Source organism: Orycteropus afer, unplaced genomic scaffold, assembly GCF_000298275.1.
Source record: "Orycteropus afer afer isolate SDZICR_OR568_19922 unplaced genomic scaffold, OryAfe1.0 scaffold00078, whole genome shotgun sequence".
Taxonomy (NCBI): Eukaryota; Metazoa; Chordata; class Mammalia; order Tubulidentata; family Orycteropodidae; genus Orycteropus; species Orycteropus afer.
In genome coordinates, this window is record NW_006921665.1 from 2,782,256 (window position 1) to 2,804,888 (window position 22,633).

The following is a 22,633-nucleotide window of genomic DNA, read 5'->3' on the forward strand; positions in this document are numbered from 1 at the left end:
AGGTGAAAAGCCCAAAATAAAAAAACAAACAAACAAAAATATACTTTAGGTACTGAAAGCAAAGTTCTTTTCTTTTTGCCTTTTATTAAAAATAACACAATCATATTAATCGGCTAACTCCTTCGACCCCTATAAAGTAAGTTAATGGCAAGACATTAGTTGATGCTTCCATGATTTACATATACTCAAGTACCATTAAAAAAATACTGACTAAAACCCAGAATGTTATCCAGATCTTTCAGTGTACTTCCATACAGTGAAATGCAGAACATTAGAGATTTTGTTTGTTAATTCAGTTTTGGTTTTGTTTTTGCTCACTGTGGCTTCTGGTTAATCTTCTGGTCAAGTGCAATAAAAAGTGAACATTTGAAATAAGTAAGTTCATAAGATAATATATGAAACTATGGTCCTCTTGGGATTTCTTCCTTACAAGACTTTGCTTTTATTTACCTTTGACGTGGTTTTTATATTCTAATTCACTCATTTGAAAGAATTAAGGAGAAATATTTATGATTGTGTCATTTTTTAAGTCTCTGGCCTCACTCACAGGACACATAGTGAAGTGAGTGTTCCAAAGCTGAGGTAGTGAGAGAGGAGTTTGGAGGGAGACCAACCTGCATGTCACAGTTTCCCATCAGTTGTTGTTAACTGCCATCCAGTTGGCCCCCGATTCATGGCAGGTCCTGGTGATCCCCTGCACCATCCCCGTGATAGATGCAGATTACACCACTGTGATCCGGTGGATTTTCATTGGCTGATTTTTGGAAGTAGATGGCCACGCCTTTCTTCCTAGTCTATCTGTCTTAGTCTAGAAGCTCCATTGAAACCTATTCAGGGTCCTAGTAACACACAAGCTTCCAGTGACAGAAGGGTAGTGGTTTCACATGAAGTGCATTGGCTGGGAATCAAACCCAGATCTCCTGCATCGATGAACCACACCACTTCTCCTATTCCCCTACTGTGGAATAGGCTTTGTGATGCCTACTGTATGGAGAATGGGAGGATTATGTGAGATGGGCTGAGGGGCAGGCAGCACAGGGTGGAGAGCTGGCTGCCTGGATTCAGTCTCTCCTGTACCTTCCGATCAAATTAACTACTCTGAGCTCAGCATCCTCAGGTGTAAAACCAGGAAGATGATATCCTAACTGAGGGGATTCTTATGTAGGTTGAATAAAGTAATTCATGCAAGGACTTAGCACTGAAGTGCTCTTTAAAATAACTGTTATTATTAAAGCGCCTGCCTGAACCACAGGTAGGTCCCTTTCCCCCATCACAGAGCTCTACCAGGGAAAACAACTGGAATCCTGCCCAAATGGGGGCCAAATATTTGCTATTGTCAAGTTATTAAAAAAAAAAAAAAAAAAATCCTGGCAGATTGGGCCCTCAGGATACAGTACAACAAGGGTTTTTTTTTTTTTCCTTCCACCCTACCTAGTATTAACTCCAAATACTGAGACTCTGAAACAGCTTCAATGAATTTATCCCTCGCGGAAGCACAGGCCTGTTAACAATATCGCCCTGCTTCCTTGGGGAGACGTGATCTTGTTCCAAACAATTAAAGGTTTGATCAAAAACATGGTTCTGTTTCCCAGCTGAACTTATGTGACCTTCTAGAAGGCTCTTACCTTCTAGAAACCTCCATCAGGTCATATATTATAATAATAAAAGCTTTGTCTACTGCACAGAATTGTTTTGGATTGAGAGCATACATAGGAAAGTGCTTTTAAAACAGTCTATTAAAAGATTGGTACTGATTATTTCTTAATAGTAATTATCGGCTCAATTACATTATTATTGTTTTATGTACATTATTGGGAGCTCTGGTAGCGTAGTGGCTAAGGTACTTGACTGCTAACCAGAAGGCTGATGGTTCAAACCCACCAGCCACTCCTCAAAAGGAAGATGGGGCAATCTACTTCCGTAGTGATACTGCCTCGGAAACACAAGGAGGGGTTGCTATGAGTCAGGTCTGACTCGATGGCACATAACAACAACAACAACAAATGTACATTATTATCTAAAACTCTTGCTGTTGTTGTGTGCCATCAAGTCGGACCCGACTCATAGCAACCCCTCCTTGCGTTTCCGAGGCAGTATCACTACGGAAGTAGATTGTCCCATCTTCCTTTTGAGGAGTGGCTGGTGGGTTTGAACCGCCAGCCTTCTGGTTAGCTGTCCAATGCCTGAGGCACTATGCTACCAGAACTCCTAGGGAATCTTAATTATAATAATGATTGTTTTCTTGAAGATAGATTTCAGTTCATCATGTCTGTTAGGATTGGTGGGAAGAAAACTGCTAGGAAAATCTGGCACATTTAAATCAGCCCCTGCTATGGATCCATACTTTTAGAAATTTCACCACTTTGCCATCAGACACTAGCCACTTTCCATTTTTCATTTTGAAAAACTCTCTTGCCCTTAGAATATCTTGGCAGATAGCTTGAAAAACCTCTTTTGCCAGAATATCTTGGCAGGAAAACCTCGCCATCACAGTATGTTATTATTTTCTTTGCCTAGTACTATATAAAACCAAACCATTTGCTGTCAAGTTGATTCCATATAGAACAGGGTAGGACCGTGCTCCGTAGGGTTTTCAATGGCTGTGATCTTTCAGAAATAGATTACCAGCCCTTTCTTCTGAGGCAGCTCTAGTGGACTGGAACCTCCAGCCTTTCAGTTAGCAGCTGAGTGCTTAACTGTTTGTGCCACTCAGGAACTGCTAGTACTTTATAATCTTTAAAATTGTTGGAAACAAGAGAAGAGGCCTTGACCAGCAGTTAAGAGAGCTGAGTTTTACTTTCTTTTTCCAAAACCAAATACAATTTTTTTTTCCTCCACCAAATTCTGCTATTCCATTTTCTTCCAACAAAACATTCATATAAGCAGGCGGCTTTGGAAGCATTGTGGAACATGTAAGACCACAAGTGCAACTTGCTGACTCTTTATTTCTCACCCCACCCCACCCCCACCCCATGGCTTTTTATATATGTTACTAGCCTGAGATTTCTGGATTAGATTTCAGGGAGGCGAAATGTTACACCCTTTAGCCTTAGAGCCAGTTTCCCAGGAGTCAAAAGCTGCAGCTGCTTCAAGTGGTAACCTTTCAAAGTTCCAGAGGCCAGACCGCTGTCCTGTTCATTTGCTGACACACTGCCGGGAGCAGGTTCGGAGAAACCCGCTCTATTCCTTGGGTGATTCAGCCAGAGCCTCAAAATAAATAGGTAGCCAACTGAGTGCAGGGAGAAAGAAATGGAAACCACTGAAATTTGAGTCTCGAGGGCTGGGCTGTTCTCTGGGAGCTGCTCTGTTGAACTCTAAAAGGAGTCTTGAGCCCTGGGCCAGGGAGTGGCAGTCCTAGTGGGAAGACTGCTGGCCGATAGTGGAAGGTTCTGGCCCTGGCTCACTCTGGGAGGCTTGGCAGCTTGCATCCCCTCTTGGGACCTCAGTTTCCTCATCTACAGAACAAGAGAGAGAGAGATTTAATGATCCTTAAAGTCATTATCTCTGGGTAGTACATACAATTTGTACTTCGCTACTAACTGGAAGGTTGGCAGTTCAAATTCATCTACAGAAGAAAGTACCACAAAAGAAAGACCTGAAGAACTACTTCCTTACGATCACAGTCGTTGAAACCCTGTGTAGCAGTTATGCTCTGAAATGCGCGAGGTCACCGTGAGTTGGAATCGACTCAGCAGCAATGGGTTTGGTTTTTTGGCTTTAAAGTCTTTATCAGAGCCTAAATATATGATAAAATCTGTAGAAGCCATTGTGCTTTTAAAGCATAACCTTATACAGTCCAGTAGGAGACCATGGGGCACTCACTCTGGTCAGCCTGGCGATGTGGGGACACCAGTGTCTGAATTCAGGAGACAAAGTTCAGGACAAGGGGACCAGAAAGGGGAGGTGGGGATGATGGGAGACTAGATCTCCTCACACCCCAGTTACAGTTGCTGTCGAATCAGTTCCAATTCATGGAGACTCCATGTGTGTCAGATTGAGCTGTATTCCACAGGATTTTTATGGTTGTCTTTTCTTAAGTAGATATCCAGGCCTTTCTTCCATGGCAGCTCTGGGTGGACTAGAACTGCCAGCCATTTGCACCACCTGGGGCTCCATTCACTCCACTGGGGGAGAAATGGATAAAGGTGCCCTCTAGAGTGACATACTGTTGTAGGGCGAATCATACTAACTAGACTTCCCATTTGGCAACATTTAAAAATAATAATAATAATAATGGAAGAAAGAAAGATATCCTTCAAACCCACGAAGTGTTCGATTATCCAAGCCACAGTGTACCGAGGTGGCCAACTTCCCGAAACTGGCCATCAGAGTCCTTGGTGTTAATTCCTCAGTGTCTTGGTTATCTAATGCTGTGATAACAGAAATACCACAAGCGGAGGGCTTTAACAAACAGAAATTTATTTTCACACAGTTTGGGAGGCTACCAACCACGGACTGACCAACTCACTGCCATCAAGTCAGTTCAACTCATAGCACCCCTCCTTGGGTTTCCAAGGCAGTATCACTACAGAAGTAGATTGCCCAGTCTTCCTTCCGAGAACTGGCTGGTGGGTTTGGACCACCAGCCTTCTGGTTAGCAGTCAAGTTCCTTAGGCACTACACCACCAGAGAGTACAGGCTCTAGGGAAAAGCTTACTCTCTCTGTCTGCTCTGTAGGAAGGTCCCTGTCTCTTCTGAGCTTCTGCTTCCTGGTTCCTTGGAGATCTCCATGTATCTTGGTGTATATCTTACCCCATCTCTACTTTTATTACTTGCTTGCTTTAATTACTTTTATATCTCTTTAGAAATAGACTCAAAACAGACCCTACACTAATTCTGTCTTATTAGCATAACAAAGAGAACTCGTTTCCAAATGGGATTACAGGTATGCATCCACCATATGTTCTGTGAAATAAGACACTGTGTGATTTGGATGTTGTGAGAACACCTGTGTCCACAGAGGACAGGGCTCTCAGGTGCAGTGGGACAAGGGCTGCTTGCTGTATGGTGCACATCTCTGGCAGCTCCTGTTGGGGACACCTTACGTGAGTGCTCAGCCAGTTCCTGCCAAGCTGTTGCAGCCTTCCCTGCTAAGCCAGTTGCAGGGAAGGCCAGCTCACCCCATGAGAACCTGCCCAGGGAGGGGATGATACAGACCAAGGGAACCAAGGGCACCAAAGCCAGGGCTAGGACTCCTGGGGTGCATACCTTTCATTGGTGCCCTATTGGACCACACTGGGCAAAATGCAGAGACTAAGCCCGTGGAGTTGTGGGAGCTGAGGGATCCAGGGTTAGGAGTTTGGGCCTGGGTCTCCATCGCTGCAGACTAAATGGCTTTTGGGCCACGGGCAGTAGCCAGACAGAAGTAGGGTTCCAACCTCAAGACAAAGGTCTGGCATCCTGGCACTCAGACATCTGGGTGCCCTGGCCCATGGATATATATGCAGTCAGATATTGCCCCAAGTGCAGGTTAACTGACACATACATGCACAACACATATTTGGGGGGCACACAATTCAACCCATAATACTCGGCCAACTACAAAAGGCGCTGTGAGTCCTGTTGACTTAAGTGTTGGAGTGTTTCTGAGAGAGGCTGCCTCCCTCCTTTGCCTCCTCGCAGTATTATGGCTGTTCTTCATTACCTGCCCTACCTATCTTCACAATCTAGCCGCAAACAGCTTTGGTTGACCACACCACTTCCCTATTGAAAGTTAATACTGTTTGACTCATTCTGTGTTACTAACCTGGAGCCAAAGAAAACAAGCCAGAGAATAACTGGCTTGTATGGAGTTTGGAAAGCTCTCGGAGGCCCTGCTTTCAAAAGACTATACAGTAGCTTTACTATATCTCACTGCTGCAGCTGCAAAGAAAATGAAGGAAGCAGAAGTGGTTAAAAAAAAAAAAAATTGGGGGTAGGGAAGAGATGGGGAAGGGGGTAGCGTGGGGCACCCCTCAGGCTGGGAAAAGACTCAGCATAATCAGCAACAATTTATGAGGTCTTGCTTGCTGAGCTGAGAATTTGCTTCTGCACACCACAGTATTCATACAGAAGAGGGACTGTTTGCAGAGTTAAAAGGAGAGAAAAGTTCAAAACAGTCACTGAAAAGGCAGTTCTCCTTTTTGCATTCATAACAGAACAGAGGGCAGAAGCTGGTCCCACCAAACCAGCCTTCCTTAGGCAGAGTTTCAAGGTAAAGCCAGGGGAGGGGGAAGGATCTATGATGTTCAAATCGCAGATTTGAACTGGAGAATGTGGCCGGGACTTGCTGGGGGAATTATTGAGGCCCGGGACAGTCATCTCTCTTCCTTCATTCTGCAACTGACTCAGATGTGGTCACCAGGGTGAACAGGGGCCACTTGTGTCTTGGAATAAACAGAACTCTCCCTCCAAGTGTCACCTGGCACAGGCCAGTCATGACCAATGTTCTTATTACCATGCTGTAGCTCTTTGGGAGTTCCAGGCCAAATAGCCACTTGCCCATTCAGGTAACTGGCAGAGGAGGACTCCCTGGCAAACACCTCTTCACAGCTGGTGGCTATTCCAAACTCATGTTGACAACACTGGATAAAAGTTAGCCTGACGCCTGCCTGAGTAATGTCACCCACCCCAAAAACAACCTGAAAGGCATTTTCTCTGGCTGGGGTGAGGTGGGGGTGATGACTTGCTATAAAACCACTACTTACTGTTGGGAGACCCTGGGTAGTACAAACGATTAATGCGCTTGGCTGCTAGCTGAAAAGTTGGAGGTTCAAGTCTACCCAGAGACACCTCAGAAGAAAGGCTTGGTGATTTACTTCCAAAAATTCAGCTATTGAAAACCCTATGGAGCACAGTTCTACTCTGACACAGTTCTGCTCATCATGAGTCAGAATTGACTCAACGGCAGCTGGTTTTCTTTGTCATTAACCTTCTTACTAGTGAATTCTCTGACGCTGTGAGTGTCCAGGGTGGCTCAGTACTGTCCAGGGCCTGCTCAGCCATTGATCAAAGGACTTTGATCTGCCTTCAGTTTCCTGTTGGCATCAGAATCACATTGCTCCCCCTGCTGTTGAGAAAGCCCCCTGAGGCCTCACTGCCCAGCTTTTAGAAATGGAAGGGGATTTCCTTACCCACTTTATAGAAGTACAGAGGAGTAGAGACCACCCAACAGGCTGCTGAATGAACATCCCAGCAAAAACCTAGCCAAGGAAAGGGGAGTTTTAAAATTCATTTGTTCGTTCATTCCATCCACCCATCATTTATTGGAGTATTACCCAACCTCAGAAGGAAGGTTGGGCAATCTACTTCCGTAGTGATACTGCCCCGGACACCCACGGAGGGGTTGCTATGTGTCAGGTCTGACTTGACGGCACATAACAACAATAACAACACAACACGCATTTCCCTGGTCTAGATATTTATGTACATTATTGGGAGCTCTGGTAGCGTAGTAGCTAAGGCACTTGACTGCTAACCAGAAGGCTGATGGTTCAAACCCACCAGCCACTCCTCAAAAGGAAGATGGGGCAATCTACTTCCGTAGTGATACTGCCTCAGAAACCCAAGGAGGGGTCTCTATGAGTCAGGTCTGACTCGACGGCACATAACAACAACAACAACAACAACAGATATTTCATAAGGAGCCCTGGTGACACAGTGGTTAAGGCATTCAACTGCTAACCACAATGTCAGAGGTTCAAGCCACCAGCTGTTCCATGGGAGAAAGATGAAGCAGTCTGCTTCCATAAAGATGTACAGCCTTGGAAACCCTATGGGGGCAGTTCTACTCTGTCCTATAGGGTCACTGTGAGTCAGAATCAACTCGATGGCAGCAGAGTTTTTTTTTTAATTATTTCATATAACTGAGCTCATACAATATATGTCGTTTTGTGTCTGACTTATTTCACACAGCATAATGTTTTCAGTGTTCATCCATGTCATAACATGTATCAGGATTTCATTTTACAGGTTTCTCGTTAATTACACTCTATTGAGTTTTCTTGAGACAATACCTTAACCAAGGGATGGTTGGTAATGGTTGTACTTATAGGCTGATGGAGGAGAGAGAATTTTGAATTAGTGAGCTTTTTGCACCCATCCCAGGAGGTTGCTTATGCTACCCCCACAGAGGGCTACCTCTGGTCAAGAGCAAAAGACGGGGCGGATGTCTCCATGTCTCTGAGCTAAGCTACAATTATCTCCTTAGTCACCAGACAGAAACATGAGGTAACCAACAGCAACTGATGACTACAGATTTCGACTAGTCTGCTTTGAGGGAGGCCCAGGTCTCAAAGAGCTCACATGTGAGTTAAAAAGTCCACTGCTGGGGGCTAATAGCCTTGAACTGCAGAGAATACATTTTTTATTTTGGTTCTTGGCTGGAGAGGCTTAGGGGCATGGTGCTGGATGAGAGGGAAAGGGCAGACCCTGGGCTGGCCTGTGGCTTGAATGTTGGACTTCTTATTGATCTTGCTTTGGTCCCAGCTGGTTTTGCATTGAGGAACCCTAGTAATGCAGTGGTTAAAGCTTTTTGCTGCTAACTGAAAGGTCTGCGGTTCAGGGGAGAAAGATGTGGCAGTCTAGTTCCATAAAGATTGCTGTTTTGAAAACCTTATGGGGCAGTTCTACTCTGACTTACAGGGCTGCTATGAGTTGGAATCAACTCAATGACAATAGGTTAGTTTTGTCTCTCCACTTTCTTGCTTTTGCCTTTTAAGCTTGTCTCTAGCCATTATATGTTACTCAGTGTCTCCAGGGAAATTGTGAGGCTGGCTGTGTGTGTGAGGACACTCACTGCAAAGCAACAAGAAGGCTACAGCAGCTTGCCTCAGTGTTTATGTGGCAGTAGCACTTTCAACTTTGCAAAATAGCCTTTTATCTATCCTTTTCTTTTTCGGTTATGTTGAAAGAACAAAAAATAGAGATGTGTTTTGCAGAGTAATTTAACTTATAGTGAGACAATTCTCCATGAAACCCCATGTGCTCAGTTATGATACATCTCTTCAACAAGTAGTTTCTTCGACCATGATTGTCTACAGCTGAAAACTTGAGTTCAAACTTCCTTTGCCTCAAATGAAGTCTGCTTTTCCTACAGACAAATGGAAGTCAATTGGGTGGCACTATTTCAAGAAGAATATGAGCACTCATTCATTCAGTCCCTCGGTCATTCACTCAGCATTTAGTAAGAGCCTACTATGTGCCAAGTGCTGTAGTTGGCAATGGGGATATAAACCAAACTCGCTGCCATAGAGTTGATTCCAACTGATAGCAACCCCCATTGGGTTTCCAAGGCAGTAAATCTTTATGAAGTAGATTGCCCAGTCTTCCTTCCACGGAGTAGCTGTGGGTTTGAAATAGGGCTATAACCATAAGCAAAAGACACAAAATCCCTGCTTTTATAGTCTGATGAAGAGCTCTGATAGTTCCTTAGTGCCTAAATCATTTGACTGCTAACCAGAAGATTGGCGGTTCAAACCCACCAGCTACTCCACAAAAGGAAGACTGTATAATCTACTTCAGTAAAGATTTACCACCTGGGAAACTCAAAGGGGGTCACTAAGAGTTGGAATCAACTCGATGGCAATGTGTTTTTTTTTTTTTTCGGTATAGTCTGATGAGCCGAGACAGTCAAGGTTGTTTTTCTTAGTTGCCATCAAGTTGGCTCCAACTCATGGCAACCTTATGAGGCCTTAAAAAAACAAAACAAGTTGCCCAGCCCTGAGCCAATCTTCATGATCATTGGTACCTTTGAGCTTTGAGTCTACAGTTGTGGCTGCTGTGTCAGCCTATCTCATTGGGGGTCTGTGTCATTTTTCCTGACCCTCTGCTTTACCCTTCTCTGGCAATTGGCCTTTCCCAATGACACATACAAAAGAAGCAAGCTGAAGTCTTGCTGTCCTTGCTTCTCAGGAGCATTCTGATTGTATTTCTTCTAAGACTGATTCATCCATACTTTCTGGCAGTCTACAGTATATTCAATATTCTTTGCCAACTCCACAGTTCAACTGCATCAATTCCTCTTCTGTCTTCTTTTTTCATTGCCCAGCTTTCACATGCATATGAGGCAATTGAAAAGACCATGGCTTGGATCAGGTGCACCTTAGTCATCAAAGTGACATCTTTGCTTTGTAAACTTGAAGGAGGTCTTTTGCAGCAGATTTGCCCAATCAACCAAAACCAAACCCACTGCCATGGAGTCGATTCTAACTCATAGCGACTCTATAGGACAGAGCAGAATTGCCACATCCTGCATTTGCTCAATAACACTATTTAGTGCTATGAAGAAAATCACAGTCAAAAGGCTAGCGAGTGATCAGGGTTTGGGAGGAATGGGGGCAGAGTTTGTAATTTAAAATAAGGTGTTCAGGAATTCTTCAGAAAGAAGATGACATTTGAGCAAAGACTTGATGCATAGGAGAGATCGGGTCCTCGGGTATCTAGGGGAAGAATGTGCCAGGCAGAGGAAACGCCAAGTGCAAAGGCCCTGGGGCTGGCATATGGGAAGAATAGCAGGGTGGTCAGAGCAGCTGGAGCAATGGGGAGTTCAAACTGCCTGCCTTCTCATTTCCAGTAGGGAGTATTCAACTTAGAAAGTAGTCTTAGTAAAATGGTAGGTTGACCTCCAGACATGCACTTTATGCCACAGGAGAGGCCACTGCAGGACCATGGTTTGGGTAAAGACCCAGTACAGGGAAGCCCTGTACACAAATGAACTTGGTATTTGCTTACTTACCTTATGCCAGTACCAGAGGACAAAAGCTTTTTCTAATGAAAGGCACTGCTGATGCTGTTGGTGATTCTCCTTGGAGTAAAGCATCATGTCTCAAGGAATTCCTGGGCAAATAGAGATATGTTACCTAAGAAGAGGCAGCATTCTATCTGACTTTCCACTGGCTTGGTGTGATTTATCCCACTGTAGGAGACAAGAACCACCACCTGTCTGTCGGTTTGTCATACTGTGGTGGCTTGGATGTTGCTATGATGCTAGAAGCTATGTATGCCACTAGTATTTCAAATACCAGCAAGGCCACCCATGGTGGATAGGTTACAGTGGAGCTTTCCAACTAAGACAGACTACAAAGAAAGGGCTGGTGATCTTCCAAAAATTAACCATGACTTCCAGCCAAACAATAGACAGGCATATAAGGTGAACATTTACATCAGGTAGATACAGTGCTTAGAGTGATCAATCATGGGAGAACAGAAGGGCAGTGTTTGCACAGGGAGACAGCTTAGGGGCAGGAATGCATAGGAAAGAAGGACACAGGGAAGAGGTAACTACAGAGAAGAAGTGGGAAGAGAGCAGTTACATTATGGGCAATTGCAGTTAATGTCATGAAATAAAATGTGTATGAACTGTTGTATGGAAAATGAATTTGCTCTGTAAACTTTCACCCAAATCACAATAAAAATTTATATGTTGTTGTTATGTGCCGTCGAGTCGGACTCAACTCATAGCGACCCCTCCTTGGGTTGCTAAGGTAGTATCACTATGGAAGTAGATTGCCCAACCTTCCTTCCAAGAAGTGGTTGGTGGATTTGAACTGCCAGCCTTCTGGTTAGCAGTCAAGTGCCTTAGACACTATGCTACCAAAGCTCCTATGGTCATGAAAACCTCATAGATCACAACAGAACATTGTCCCACTTCTGTTCCTGGGTTTTACACCTAGAAGACACCTAGAGCCATCCTCTAATCTGCTGAGTCTCACATACTTGAACAGATATTGGAATTACTTGGACGTTCTGACATGGTAACTGTGATGAGCCCGCTAATTTGAATTTCTAAGGCCCAGGTGATGCTGATGTTCTTGTCCAGGAAGCACACCCTGAGAACCACCAAGATGGAGTGTGAGAAGGAGAGACTCCTCCTCACAGTACCTGTGCCTACAATGTGCAACATGACTTCCCTTCTCCTAAACCATTTACAGTTGAGTCAGTTCCAATTCATGACAAGCTCATGTGTGTTAGAGTAGAACTGTGCTCTGTAGAGTTTCTAGTGACGGATTTTTTAGAAGTAGATTGCCAGCTCTTTCTCCTGAGGTGTCTCTGCTAATCTTTCAGTCAGCAACTGAGCATTAACCATTTGGACCACTCAGGGACACCCTCTCTTCTCCTGTGTGTTCATAATTGACTGTGGGCTCAGAAATGAAGCACCAGATACAGCAGAACTGTGTTCAGACTAAGTGTCTGTGGGCTTGATTTTGTTATTAACTGTCTGGTCATTTTTTCTTCTTCTTTTTTTAATTATTGGGTGTACACAGATCAGGTTAAAATGGCAAAACTCTGCCCTGCAGAGAGGTGGGTGTATGACTGTCTTCTCTCTCCCACTGGGCAGATTCTATTAGAGTTACTGTCTCAGTCATCAGGCTGCTCGGTACGTAAAACCTAGAATTCGCAACTAGGATGTACCCTCTGCATGGCCATCTCAGGTTGGGCTTTGAGGAAGAGCCAGAAAGGGTTACATGGAACCTATTATTCCGTTCCAGAAATGTAGCAGTTAAGACCCAGGAGCCCTGCAAGAATCAGGGTTAAAGCTGATGCTGTAATCCTTCTTCCCCTAGAGAAACAACATGGCACCAAGGAAACATGACTGCCTGTCTGAATGTAAGAACTCTCAATTCTAAATCTGCTTTTCCACCAAACTTTCCTGTGGACAAGAGCAAGTCTCTTCATTGCTCAGCCTCCTTATCTGGAAGGCTGGAATTAAAGTACTAAGACAGATTATTCCGTGGGACTCTAAAAGCATTCAAAGCAATTACATCGGCAGCAATTACCTACTAAACTGGTTTGAGTTGGATGACTCTAAGCATGGACTTTCTTGAAAAACTTCAGATGTCATGAGGACTTTTAAAGTTTTCCTCCTGTCTTTTTCAAGCAGGTACCTGGTCTTTCCACCACCCATCTGTCAGTTTGTTGTACATACTGTGGTGGCTTGAGTGCTGCTATGATGCTGGAAGCAATGCCACTGGTATTTCAAATACCAGGGGAGTCACCCATGGTGGGCAGATTTCAGTGGAACTTCCAGTCTAAGACAACTAGGAAGAAAGGCCTGGCAAAGTAAATTGTCATTTTTTGTGGATTCTGTATTTGCAAATTTTCCTCCTTCCTAAAGTTTAATTGTAATCCCAAATTGATACGCAAAACGCTTTTGCAGGCATTTGCGTGCAGTTTGCACACGAGCCACCCTTTGGGAACTTTTCCAGCTGAGGTCCAACAAGACCTGCTCAGTATTTCAGTATTGGCCAATTATGGTGAATAACTAGTTACATGTTTGTTCTATACACGTTTGTAACATTGTATGGATGTGTTTTCAGACCTACTCTCTTCCTCTAACTGTGTGAGAATGAGTAAATGATAGCTTCTTGTCCCAGCCTGAAAAAAAAAAAAAAAAAAAACCAGCAAAACTGTTGCTGACAAGTCAATTCTGATTCATAGTGGCCCCATATACATCAAAAGAGAACTGTGCTCCACAGAGCTACAGGTTTATGTACCTTCTCATCTTTCTTCTGTGGAGCAGCTGGTGCTACTATCTTTAAGAAGTAGATTTCTAGGCCTTTCTTCCAAGGCACCTCAGTGGACACGAACCTCCAACCTTTCAGTCAGCATCCAAGCATTTAGTTAGTTGCACCATCAGGCAATCCTCACAGCTCAGACATGAATTCAAAGACAAGTCTAATTTTGCTGGTCTTTCTCTAGCTCTGAAGTACTCTGACCTCTTGCTATTCTTTTACCTTAATGATATGGGAAGAAATTTTTGGGGAAAGTTAGGCTACCCACGTTTTATAACATATAAACATATATTTGTAATATGTATTATAATATCTATAGTATATTAACAAATATTGTATATCATTATATAATTATACCACATTATACATTTTACTACATACACATTGCATAGGCACATATTTACTACCTTGTATAATATATTGAATATATAATATTTTAAATATGCAATGTTGGATTTATACATTTAATTAATATTTAATAATATTTAAACAATATATACTATTGGGCAGCATTATTAAGGCATGAAGCTCAGAGAGCCCAATATTAAATTAGCCAGCAGATGGGTAGGTTCACATTTAGGGAGGTTTATTTCAACACCTGCAAAACTGCTTTACAGAAAGATCATACTTACAGTCTGTCCTGTTGCTCTAAACTCTTAATAACCTTAGAGCCTGACAGTTAAACTTTTAAACCAGGAAAAACCAACTGTTCTCTACACACATAGATTCCTTTTCGATAGTCATAAAACAGTAGCAAGTCAAACAAAGATAACTCCATGTTTTTATACCCAGATCCATATATTTAGTATCAGGTTAATCTGCACATATTTTTAAAATATGTATCCTTTTAGAAATAAAGTCTCTTCCTCCATCTTGAATAGGAATGTACACACAGAAAAAAGTGTCTGTAGGAGACGATAAATTCATCTTCCACAGGAAGAGGTTACAGTTAGAAAACTTACAGTTTTATATGTACGTGTTGCCACTGAGTCTATTCTGACTCCTAGCAACCCTAAAGGATAGAGAAAAACTGCTCCATAGGGTATCCAAGGTTGTAAATCTTTACAGAAGCAGACTGGCACATCTTTCTCCTATGGAGTGATTGGTGGGTTGGAACCGCTGACCTTTTGGTTAGCAGCTGATCACTTAACCACTGTACTGCACACGCACACGCACACACACACACACATATATGTTTGTGTACATGTATATGCATCTATGTGTATGTATATATAAGGACCTCTGGTGGTGTAGTGGTTAAGGCATTTGGCTGCTAACCAAAAGGTCAGTGGTTTGAACCCACCAGCTGCTCCATGGAAGAAAGATGAGGCAGTCTGCTTCTGTAAAAATATTAAAAAAGAAAAAAAAATCCAGACCCTGCCATCAAGTCAATTCCAAGTCATAGTGACTCCCATTGGGTTTCCAAGGTGGTAAATCTTTACAGAAGTAGATTGCCCAGTCTTGCTCCCACAGAGTGGCTTGTGTGTTTGAACCACCAACCTTCTGGTTAGCAGTCAGATGCCTTAGGCACTGTGCTACCAGAGCTCCTTCTGTAAAGATATACAGCCCTGGAAACCCAGTGGGGTCACTATAAGTCAGAATCAACTTGATGGCAGTGAGTTTTGGTTTATGTATATATATACCTATAGACATATACGTGTGTGTGTTTTTTGTGTTTGTGTGTATGTATACGCATGCACAACTTGTGAGAAGAGGAACTTGATAGCCCTGCGTTATTTTTCTGAGTCTCACATATTTTCTGCCTTCGATAGGGTGCAATATTAACTGCTTTTCAATTACTTGTTTTAATGGAAACTATTTGAGTTTTCCTTCTCTGACAAGTTTCAGCCTTACATAGATTCTAGCTTTCACAGGTTTTACGTATGAAAGGTCCCTGGGTGGTAGAAACAGTATACTCTTGGCTACTAACCAAAAGACTGGCAGTTTGAACTCACCCAGCAGCTTCATGGAAGAATGACTTGGTGCTCTGCTCCTATAAAGATTACAGCCAAGAAAACCCTATGGAGTAGTTTTAGTCTGTCACACATGGGGTCGCCATGAGTCAAATGGACTCCACAGCAACTGGTTTGGCTTTCTTTTTATATACAGAAATGTGTATGTGTGTGTGTGTGTGTGTGTGTGTGTATACACATGTATATTTTTTGTTATCATTTTGCATAGATTTTTCTCAACTGCTTATCATGGCATTGCTTTAGTATATACCTTCCTAATTTATTTTTCTTCTGAGAATCTGTTAAGAAAACTAGTAAACCTATCTCAGAAACATAGACTAACATGTTGCTGACTGCCAGAAAATTGCTGATTCTCTCCACCAAAAATTTTCCAACAGGAGAGGGCAATTTATCCTTATCTGTTTTCTTTGACAGAAGATCCTATACTGTATTTCAGTTACAGCCAGAGATCACCATGGTGTCTCACAATGACAGTTCAGTTGTTTGTGAGATATGCATTTTTGCTCAGCCTAGTTTTCATAGCATAAAACTGTAAGTTGTCTCATCACAAAATTTCATAATACTTCAAACTAAAAAAAAAAAAAAAACAAACATAGTCACTGCCATGGAGTCGATTCTGACTCATAGCAACTCTCAGTGGGTTTCCGAGGCTGTACATCTTTATAGAAGCAGATTGCCCCATCTTCCTTCTGGTGAGTTTGAACTGTTGACCTTCTGGTTAGCAAGAAAATGCCTTATCTGCTATGCTACCAGAGCTCCTTTTATAATACTTAGGGATGCCCTAATTTGCAGCCATCCCAAAGAAGTACAGGATGCTGTTGTTGTTGTTGTTATGTGCCATCGAGTCAGACCCAACTCATAGCGACCCCTCCTTGGGTTTCCGAGGCAGTATCTCTACGGAAGTAGATTGCTCAACCTTCCTTCCGAGGAGTGGCTGGTGGGTTTGAACCGCCAGCCTTCTGATTAGCAGTAAAGTGCCTTAGGCACTACGCTACCAGAGCTCCCACAGGATGTATGTCTTTGTAATAAAGAAGTAAAATTTAGGGGATGGGAATTTATTTTATTCTGATTTTTTCATTTCTTTTGCTTTGTTTTTGTTTTTTTTATGAATGCATACATAATAAAATTCCAATAGAGTACTTTTTCTAAAAATGTGAATATAGTAATAAAGAAACACAATGTAGGATCCTTAGAAATTCTGCTTAAGATTGAGTAAGATGTCCCAGTATGAAACCCCAAAACAGCCACTATTTTGAGCACTTATGCAAACTTTGGAGTACCTGGGTGAGCAAATGGTTAAGGGCTCAGCTGCTAACTGAAAGGTTGGGGATTTGAGTTCACCCTGGGGCACCTTGGAAGAAAGGCCTGGTGATCTGCTTCTGAAGAAATCAACCACTGAAAACCCTGCAGAGCACAGTTCTACTCTGACCTAACACATGGGATATCACCATGAGTCAGAATCTACCTGGTGACAACTGACTTCCAACATGCTCCAAAGAAGGCTGCCTCAAAGAATATGTTCAAGGTTGCATCATAGTTTATCAGAAAGTTTGATCCAAATTTGAACCCCCATGACCCACTGAAGTCCACAGACTGTTTACGCTCAACAAGAAGCCCACAGACTGTTTATGCTCAACAAGAAAGAAGAAGGGTGAATTTTATAGTGGACATTTTCCATGCTCCTCTTATTCAAAATCCAGAGGCATACTGACATTTTAATTGCACACTAACAGGAAACTATAGATATAAAACATTCATTTTCCCCACCTTGAAAGTTTGTATCGGAAGCTTCTATATTTCGGGCAGAATATTGCTATTTAGCATATGAAGTCAGATGGTTTCAGAAAAGAAGAATTAGGTATTCTTTTGATCCTGCTTATAAATGCATCTGAACCACACCTTTAATATGCTAATGCTTTTTTATTTCCCCCATGCCTTGGTGTAACAACCCTTTAGTACTGTTGGGAGTAAGGGGCTCACAGTTTCCTGCAAAAGCAATAACATTACTGCCCTTCCCAGGACTGCACTTGGGGCGGAGTATGGAACTGTTCCCCTCTCCTCCAGCATTAAACTCGGCCCCAGACTCTTAGGGCTTAGGAAACAGCTTAGAGTGAAGAACTGTTTTCTCTGAGAGCTATGCCCACACATTCCTGCTAAAGCAGACAGTCATCAGTTAATCTCTGTAAATGACTACAATTTTGGCAGGTGTCAGCTGGTACAGAAATTGCTCATATGTTCCAACTTTTTTTTTTTTCTTTAAAGCAACAAGAGGGCACAAATCAAAAGATAATCTCACATTGTACCTGTCCACAGAAGTGGCTCACCTGAATTGACTTGCTCCTACTGGGTCTCTCAATGGCACAAGTCCCCAAGATTGGTGGCTGAGGCAGGCACAATTAAATAGCCTTTTTCCGAGGCTGTCTGCTGACGACATCACCATGTGGAATGCTATGTATTCAGAATGATCTCATACACAACATTCCCTCGAGTCACCCATTGTCCTTGACATAGTGTTCTTTCAAAACACTACTGGGCACCCAAGGAATGTGAAGTTGCTTTGAATTGAACCTGTTGGAAGCTTTTGCACCATTTCTTCACTGGGGCAGTAGACTTTCCAGAAGCATCTGTCCTGCCTTCAGTCCATAGGTAGCACAAATGGTTAAGTGCTCAATTGCTAGTCAAAAGGTTGGCTGTTTGACATTTACCTGAGGTAGATACACTCTTTGGAGAAAACAATCATGGGAGAAAGAAGGGCTGCTTATGCATAGGGAGACAGCTCAGGGGGCAGGAGTGCATGGAGGGATGGACACAGGGAAGAGGTAACTATCAGGAGGAAGTGGGAGGGGAGCTGTTGCATTATGGTAAATTGTGGTCAATGTCATGAGACAAAGTGTATGTGAACTGATATATGGAAAGTGAATTTGCTCTGTAAATTTTGACCCAAATCACAATTAAAAAAAAAAAAAAAGTTGGCTGTTTGAACCCACCCAGAGGTGCTTTGGAAGACAGGCCTAGCAAACTACTTCCAAAAGGTCACATCCTTGAAAACTCTATGGAGCACATGGGGTGAAACTCTATTCACACACATGGGGTCAACAAGAACTGGGATCAACTCCATGGCAACTAACAACAGTAATTTCGATAATGTTAAATCAACAGTTAAAGTAAGAGCAGACAGCAGTTACATAACCCTGCCTTCTTCTCTCCTTGACTCCTAGTGCCAGACATTTAAAGGGCTGAATTAGTATGTTTTTGATCAGAGATTGTCTGTTTTCCTGGAAGAAAACTTCAGATTTCCCTGTCTGATAAGCAGGAAGCTGTGAATCTGCCACAAAGAGGAGGGAGGAGTTGAGGAGAGTTTCACTTGGAGATAATGAATTACCACCATGATTGAAATAGAATGTTTTACAAAAAGATGTTGTACTTGTAAGGGAAAAAGATGATAGGGTTCCTCCAGGACCTGGCTCCACAGCTCTTCATCCACAGGCCAGTGCTTAAAATACTCACCCCATAAGAGGCCTCACGTGTGTGCCCGGCCTGTGTGACTCAGGGCGTTTACCTTCCAGTCCGGGGTTGTGGGCCGGAGCGCTGAATCAGAGTCCAGATTTGCCTTGGTGACAAATGAAAGACAGAGCACAGCATTTGAACTATACAAATATTATGCTTAAGTATTTTTCCTCATTTTGGAGCCAAACAGGTCTTGTTAATGATAAAAATCACTGCAATATAGTGGGCCCTTCTTCTGGTCTGGAATTTGAGACCATGTAAACTGTGCCAAGGGCCTGGCAGCAGGAAGAAACGGCAAGGCACGGAGATCCAGAGCCATAATACAAGTTATAAAATTTAATTTTATAATTGTAGCGACTGGGAGCTAGGCTGAAACATACCTCCCCCAACCCCGTTCTTACCCCGGGCTGGAGCTGGGAGTGGAATGAACGGATCCTCTTTCTAATTTAAGATTGAGTTAGGGCATGTGAAAAAGAACTTTACTGTGGCAGCAAGCAGGCTTCTCCACATTTTGTTCTGAAAAGACTTGACAATCAGAGGTTTTTTTGTGTGTGTAATGGTGAATGAGTCTTTATTCAAACCACAGGGGTGAAGAGGGAGCAGGAGGGTATCCTCTTTGCTCCTTGTTGCTGGACAGGGCTAGTCTCTAGTTCAAAGATATTTTGACAGTAGATTAAGGGAAGAAACGGGCCCCACCTTCCTGCCTGTCCTGGTGATCATGATTTTGATGAGGAGTGAGGAGAGGCCACTTATTGTCTCCACAGACACTGAAGGGCCATCTTGGATTTCTGAGTCACCTGGAGAACCTCACCAAGTCAGCCAGTGGATCTCCTAGGGTCCCAGTAGGTTGAGCCTGCTGAGGATATTGGATAAGGCCCAGCTATAACTTCCTGCCAACTCTCTCTGATGAGGAGCACCAGGGAAGTTGGCCTCCAAGGAGAAAGAATGCTCCCAAAAAGCTTATGAGGAAAGGGAGAGAGGCTGAGGGACTGAGGAGCCCTGCATCTCACAGGAACCTGGCCTCCCCAAGGGCCTATGGGTTCGCAGCCACGGCTCATTTCCTTTGTGAAGAGGCTATCGCTAAACTCCAGGGCCCACTTTGCTGCATCTTAAGCCTTCCGGTGGTTGGGTGGTTAGGTTTGCAGTCAGGAGCTGTTGTTCCCAAGCATGTAAGCCACTGGGAAGTCACCTTTCCTGGCTGCCACAGCTTACCCATGGTGTGTAGCCAATTGTCAAAAACCAGTGCACCTCCCTTCCCGTCTGTCATCACCACCACCACCAAGCTCTGTCTGTTTCTGCCTCCTGCCCAGTAGAGATGGGAGCAGAGGGGTGGTGGTGCCAGGCCCAGACTGGGGAGGATCCTGTGGCCAGAGTGATGAGACTGGCCCAGTCTGTGTCGTGGACACAGTCCCAAGTTCCCACTGGGAGAAAGCCACTTTTGCAAATCTCTAGTGAATCCACATTGTGGATGGGGAAAGGGAGGGGAAAGATAAGAAAACTCCAGTTTTAGAAAATCCACAGTACATTTTCTGATCTCTTCCCTCCTTCCCTCCCTTCCCCACCCCACTCCCTACAATAGGACATCGTCAGAAACTAGATGATCAGACCAAGCCGGGGAGCTTGTCCTTTTCTGAGCGGCTCAGTGAACTGGAGCAGCTGCGTCGCACAGCCATGAGGGTCAGCCCGCATCACCCAGCCCCCACACCCAACCCTCGCGCCTCCTTGAACCATTCCACTGCCTTTAACCCTCAGCCTCAGAGTCAGATTCAGGGTAAGTACCTGCAAGAACCCCACTTCCCACCTCACCTTCCTAGGTCACCAACCACAGACCTGGCCACACACACACAAATCCCACCTAGCATGGCTTCTGCTGGATCCTCATAGGGTGCTCCTGGGACCAGCAGCATCCCAAGGCTGGTAACTTGTTAGGAATGCTATGTGTTGGGTCCCGTCTGAGGCCATTGAATCCGAATCTGCATTGTAACAAGATCCCAGATTGAGAAGCAGTAGTCTACAGGAGACACAGGAGATACGGAGATAGATGTATATATGTGTATGTGTATGTGTGTATACATACATACATATATACATATATATACACACATATATACATATATATACACATATGCATATACATATATATATACACATATACATACATACATATATATATATATATATACATACATACATACATACATATATATAAAAATTCCACTGTCTTCAAGTCTATCCCAACTCAAAGCAACTCAAACCCTTTGGGTTTCCAAAGCAGTAGATCTTTACAAAAGTCGATTGTCCCATCTTCCTTCCACAGAGAGGCAGATTAGAACCACCAACCTTCTGGTTAGCAGTCAGATGCGTTAGGTACTATATCCTTGAATTTTTTAAGTTAGCCTTGACTATGTTATTTTCTGACCTCCCCGTTAGGTTTGAACACACACACACATGCACACACACACCAAGGCAGGTGAAGGTAGAACAAGATGTTTCAAGTTCTTGTTGCCTTCAGATTATTTGTGAGCTTTTGTACCTCATATATGCTTTTTGAGGATTAAAAAATATAATAAGGAGATACTAGGAATGTATAGAAGCCATCACATAAGGAGTATTATTTGCAGGTATCCCCCCAACCCCACCCTGCCCCATGGGGCCAGCTGGTAATTGGAAAAACACTGTAAAATATAATAACTGCATAAAACTCACTGTGCCAAATTCAATAATACACAAAGTTCTGAGGCCCCATAAATTAAATCACTTACACTGCAGGAACCACTGACGTCAATCATTGTTTGCTCTGTGATATCATTGAAAATGGGTGAAATGCAGGCATTTTCTCTGAGCAATGGGAGCAGGGCACAGTTGTGTGTGATTTGGTCACCGTCATATTCCTTTCTCAAAGTAACAGGTATGGAAAACTCAAAGAAAAAGATAAGCAGCAGATCTTCAGGAAAGGGCAGGTGGCTAGCAAGGTGCTAGTGTCTCGAGGACATGGTAGCTCCTCATCTCTCTTTAACGGCACAGACTGGCTCCCCCAGTCCTATGCCAATCCTGTAATGTGTTTTCTCTATATGAGTTGTTTTGTGTATATATAAGCAATCTATGTTCTCTAGAGTTTCCAGGTTAGTAGCATTTTGTGGATCCTGCATGGTGCAAAGGGTTTGGACTCAACTGCTAGACTACTAATCTAAATTGGTGGTTCACACCCACCCTGCAGCGCTGTGGAGAATGACCTGGTAATGAGCTTCTGTAAAGATTACAGTCAGGAAAACCCTATGGAGCACATGGGGGGCTGAGAGTTGGAACTGACTTGATAGCAATGGTTTGGTTAATATCAGATTACCCAATACGCAAGGTAAGCACAGGCTTTCTTGTGCTTGCTTATTAATCTTAATTTCACATTTTTTTAACCACATCAGAGATTCTGTTTCTAGGCATGGCTAGCATGTATATCTCTCTCCCAGCCTCACAGGACCTTCCTACAGAATTGAAGCCTCTTTTCAAATTTATAATCCCTGACAGGGACAGTGTACCCAGTAAGCAAGGTAAGCACTGGCTTACTTGTGCTTACTGGGTAATCCGCTGCTGGGTTTGATGTTTTAGCACTCTTTGGAGGTTAGTACATGTGGAACCTGTCTCTTTCCCAAAGCCTGAAGGTCTAAG

At 43.4% G+C, this 22,633-nt stretch overlaps 1 protein-coding gene across 1 annotated transcript in view; it reads left to right on the forward strand.

The window, feature by feature from the left end:
• Window positions 1–22,633, forward strand: part of RUNX1 (RUNX family transcription factor 1) — a 330,881-nt gene that overhangs the window by 255,625 nt on the left and 52,623 nt on the right. The window contains exon 5 of the mRNA XM_042781001.1: window positions 20,550–20,741. Within this exon, the coding sequence (XP_042636935.1) occupies window positions 20,550–20,741 (192 nt within the window). The remainder of the gene's footprint in view (window positions 1–20,549; window positions 20,742–22,633) is intronic.